The following is a 5000-nucleotide window of genomic DNA, read 5'->3' as shown; positions in this document are numbered from 1 at the left end:
CCGTCGAATCTTGTCAGTTAAGCTTGATGACAAGACATCAGTCCGTCGAATCTTGTCAGTTAAGCTCTATGACAAGACATCAGTCCGTCGAATCTTGTCAGTTAAGCTCTATGACAAGACATCAGCCCGTCGAATCTTGTCAGTTAAGTTCAATGACGAGAAATCTGGCCGTTGAAGCTTATCAGTTAAGCTCAATGACAAGACATCAGCCCGTTGAATCTTGTCAGTTAAGCTCTATGACAAGACATCAGCCCATCGAATCTTGTCAGTTAAGCTCGATGACAAGACATCAACACGTCAAATCTTGTCAGTTAAGCTCGATGACAAGACTTCAGCTTGTCGAATCTTGTCAGTTAAGCTTGATGACAAGCCATCAGCGTGTCGAATCTTGTCAATTAAGCTCGATGATAAGACTTCAGCTTGTCGAATCTTGTCAGTTAAGCTTGATGACAAGCCATCAGCGTGTCGAATCTTGTCAATTAAGCTCAATGATACGACTTCAGCTTGTCGAATCTTGTCAGTTAAGCTCAGTGACAAGACATCAGCCCGTCGAATCTTGTCAGTTAAGTTCAATGACAAGAAATCTGGCTGTTGAAGCTTATCAGTTAAGCTCAATGACAAGACATCAGCACATCGAATCTTGTCAGTTAAGCTCGATGACAAGACATCAACACGTCAAATCTTGTCAGTTAAGCTCGATGACAAGACTTCAGCTTGTCGAATCTTGTCAGTTAAGCTTGATGACAAGCCATCAGCGTGTCGAATCTTGTCAATTAAGCTCGATAATAAGACTTCAGCTTGTCGAATCTTGTCAGTTAAGCTCAGTGACAAGACATCAGCCCGTCGAATCTTGTCAGTTAAGTTCAATGACAAGAAATCTGGCTGTTGAAGCTTATCAGTTAAGCTCAATGACAAGACATCAGCCCGTTGAATCTTGTCAGTTAAGCTCTATGACAAGACTTCAGCCCATCGAATCTTGTCAGTTAAGCTCGATGATAAGACATCAACACGTCAAATCTTGTCAGTTAAGCTCGATGACAAGACTTCAGCTTGTCGAATCTTGTCAATTAAGCTTAATGACAAGACATCAGCTCGTCGAATCTTGTCAATTAAGCTCGATGATAAGACTTCAGCTTGTCGAATCTTGTCAGATAAGCTCAGTACAATCCTGTCAATTACACTCATAGTGTTAACATAAGGTTGAAATAATGTCTTCCTCTTTCTTGCCCTCCTGAAGAACTTGCAGAGGGGGGACTGTTTGGGGTTTGACCTGCGAAACGGTTGACTGCATGGACATTTTTACAGGGCTTGCCCCTATGGAGGTTAAGCCACCACCCTGCGGAGGCCCTATGACCTCCGTTTGATCAACAGAGTCAGGATTTAGACCACTGGTGGCGTCAGGTAGTGTCTTCAGGAGATCCATGACGTCCAAGAATGCGGGTGCCAGGGGAGGCAGGCCTTCTTCAGGTTTCTCAATTTTTAACTCTGAAGAGAGAGTAAAAAGGGCGTAAGTGACATAACCACATCTGCATGCAGAAGACATCTAGTTCTATGCATGCGTTGATAAGACATCATCTAACCTTATAAATATGGATGCACACTTATTCATATGTCGTCTTTTTTTTACCTTTTTTCTTCCTTTGATTTTCTTTGGTGGAATCAAATGCCAGTATAAAGCTTAAAGTGAACGAAGAATACATGCACCCAATCAATAAAACCTTTCTATATTTGTTCTTAATAATGCTTGATTCACGTCAAAAAAGGTCTTGCTCTTTGGAACAGCTTGTACACTAATGAATAGATGGAGATGCAAATTGAATAAATGACTTGAAGAATTTTGAGTTGAGTGAATAGTAGGAGAACACAGCAGTGCTCTTAAGTGGTCAGCTTGTACACTAATGAATAGATGGAGATGCAAATTGGATAAATGACTTGAAGAATTTTGAGTTGAGTGCGCAGTAGGAGAACACAGCAGTGCTCTTAAGTGGTAGGCGAGGTCTAGTGAATAAAGCTCTAGCTGTTGACCGACTACAAAAGGTTAATACTTGAAGGATATTAAAGATGTTGCCGTATTTCCTTGCTTAGAATGATCAGTTTCAATGGAAACAGCGATAACATGGTAAATGTGGAATATATTCGAGCACTGTTGCCATATCTTCCAGTTTTTATGAGACCTTGGATTAAAGATAGCCCAGCAGGATGGAAAATGTTGCACCGACGCAATTCACTGGCAAGTTTTAACCCTTTGTAGATGGGTTATATTGACTAAAGGTACAAGGGGAAACAACTAACTCCCCCCGGACAGAGGTAAGGATAAAAGTACAAGGAAGGATTATGTCAGGTTATGATAGGTATTATCCATAATTAGCCATCTCCCTTTATAAAATTGTTCAGATATATGTGCATAAAATCATATCATATAGTTTGCATTGCACATTGCATCTCCATTTTAAAGCATTTATTATCAACCTTCATGCAAATAGTCAGTGATAAAGCAAGCATCATCATCTTCTAATGAACAAGTTATAATAGGTACGACCATCTCATGTAATACTTTCTTTAGAGAAAGTGGCATTTTACTTTTTATAATCTCATTTTGTTTACCTTTACACTGACAAGGGAAAAATATGAAATAATAAAAATAGAAAATTTTGTTTTTAAATACCTGACAAAGCAGAAGATAAAGATCCAGCGGACGAGCCCTCCCCCTCATAGGCGTAGGCTCTCAGGTCATCTTTGGCTGGATGAGCATCTCCCAGAGACGCTGTTTGATCTCCTAAAATAGCCGCTGCTCTAAGTAGAGATGCTTTACTAGGTCTACGGCTGACTGGTTTGGAAGGATTTTTTTCTGGGGGATAAAGAATGAATGTCTTTAGAGCATCAGCATCACACATTTTGTATACATATACAGTATAAAGTTTATATATATATATATATATATATATATATATATATATATATATATATATATATATTCAAATAAGCCATATATTTTTGATACATCAATGTCTGGATTCACTTACTGACCTCGGGATCAGAGCCCCAGGCGAAATCACACAAAGACAATAGCTTCTGACCGGCCGGGAGTCGAACCCTGGTCCAGGAAACTTGTATGAATAGTAACATACCACTTGGCCACGTGGTATTTCACTGTTCATACAGGTTTCCTGGGCCAGGGTTCGACTCCCGGCTAGTCAGAAGCTATTGTCTTTGTGTGATTTAACCTTGGGCTCTGATCCCAAGGTCGGTAAGAGAATCCAGACATTAATGTATCAAAAATATATGGCTTATTTGAATATGAAAAACATGTCCAAAATGAGCAAAATTTATCATATCATATGTATATATATATATATATATGTGTATATATATATATATATATAAATTATATATACATATATATTCACAAATACACACACACACACACATATATATATATATATATTTATATATATATATATACGTATGTATAATCTTTGTGTGTATATATATATACATATATATACTCTCTCTCTCTCTCTCTCTCTCTCTCTCTCTCTCTCTCTCTCTCTATATATATATATATATATATATATATATATATATATATATATATATACATATACTGTATATGTGTGTATATTTATATTTAACTGACGAAAACTAACAAATCTAGAGCATTAGCAACCCAAAATAAAAACAATCATATAAAGAAAATAGAAAACTACTTGAGTAAATGAAAACATACATAAAAAATTAAGATAAAATATCGCAGATGTTGTAAAGAGTAATCTCACCAAAAAAAGATTCAAGAATTACTAAAAGGTAAAGAATATTTCATAACAAAATAATCTCATAATCGCTACCATATACGTGTTGGGATCATTAAAACCTACAAGCGAAATCTTCCCATTAGGTCTATAATTAGTTCTCAAGGTTCAGCATCTATGTAAGTAATTACCAAGTTAATTAAATGATGTAAACTACAGGTTAACATTTTCTCTAGGATTGTCAGTTATGATGTATCACTAAAACGTACAATAGAAATCTTCCCATTAGATCTATAATTAAAGGTTAAAGGTGTCTGGTTTCATTTCCAGTTCCATCAGAATAAACGCTCACCAAAACGTCAGCCGGCCAAGCCCAACAACCCCACTGTAGTCCCCTACCACAGCAATGGCCTTCCCAGTAAACAGCTTAAACTCATGGTCCCGGGCGGGGCTCGATCTGCTGCCATGCAAATGCTAGGCGAATACGGTACCACTGTACTAGCCAGGTTCAGCATCTATTTATGTAATTACCTAGTTAATTAAAGGTTGTAGACAACTGGTTAACTTTTCTCTAGGCTTGTACTCATTGATGATGTGTTGGAATTTTTTATCTGAAACCTTAGAGCGGACAATTGGATTTGCCATTTTCTAACGTTATCGATATAGAATTACTAAAACTAGGTTGTGGTGGCCGATATGGTAACATCCCTGACTGGTGATTGCCAGACTGGGGTTAGAGTCCCGCTCAAACTCGTAAGTTCCTTTGGTCGCTGCAACCTAACCATCGTTGTGAGGTAAGGATGGGGGCGTTGGAGGAGCCTGTAGGTCTATCTGTTGACTCATCGGCAGCCATTGCCTTGATCTCCTTGGTCCTAGCTTGGGTGCTGATCATATGTGTACAGTATATGGCCAGTCTCATGGGCATTGTCCGGCTCGATAGGGCAATAGCACTGTCCCTTGCCTCTGCCATTCATGAGCGACCTTTAAAAAACCCTGCAAATTTGAATGTAAAGGGAAATTCTATGTATCTCCATTATTCAGTAACCTATACATGTATACTTTTCTTGAAGTAGAATATTGAGTACCATTATACATGATTATTCAGTGACCTATACATGTAATTTTCACTTGCAGGAGATTAAGTGACATTATACATGAGGATGTAAAATGGTTTCGCTATATTGATAACATAATCTGTATATTAAAGGCAATGGAAATTTAGATGAAGTACTTTCCTTGTTAGGTTGAATG

At 37.8% G+C, this 5000-nt stretch overlaps 2 protein-coding genes across 2 annotated transcripts in view; both read right to left on the bottom strand.

Annotated features, from left to right (window-relative positions):
- The window catches only part of CRMP (Collapsin Response Mediator Protein), a 404589-nt gene that overhangs the window by 394589 nt on the left and 5000 nt on the right, over positions 1 to 5000 (bottom strand). The window lies entirely within an intron of this gene.
- LOC137625837 (putative neural-cadherin 2) overlaps positions 1175 to 5000 on the bottom strand; it is a 111964-nt gene continuing 108138 nt past the window's right edge. The window contains exons 25-26 of the mRNA XM_068356727.1: positions 2666 to 2848; positions 1175 to 1485 (exon numbers count right to left, since the gene is read on the bottom strand). Of these exons, the coding sequence (XP_068212828.1) occupies positions 1190 to 1485; positions 2666 to 2848 (479 nt within the window). The 3' untranslated portion in view covers positions 1175 to 1189. The remainder of the gene's footprint in view (positions 1486 to 2665; positions 2849 to 5000) is intronic.

The sequence above is a fragment of the Palaemon carinicauda genome, chromosome 33 (assembly GCF_036898095.1).
Source record: "Palaemon carinicauda isolate YSFRI2023 chromosome 33, ASM3689809v2, whole genome shotgun sequence".
Taxonomy (NCBI): Eukaryota; Metazoa; Arthropoda; class Malacostraca; order Decapoda; family Palaemonidae; genus Palaemon; species Palaemon carinicauda.
Note: the sequence above shows the minus strand (reverse complement) of the source record. Positions and strands in the feature narration are given on the sequence as shown.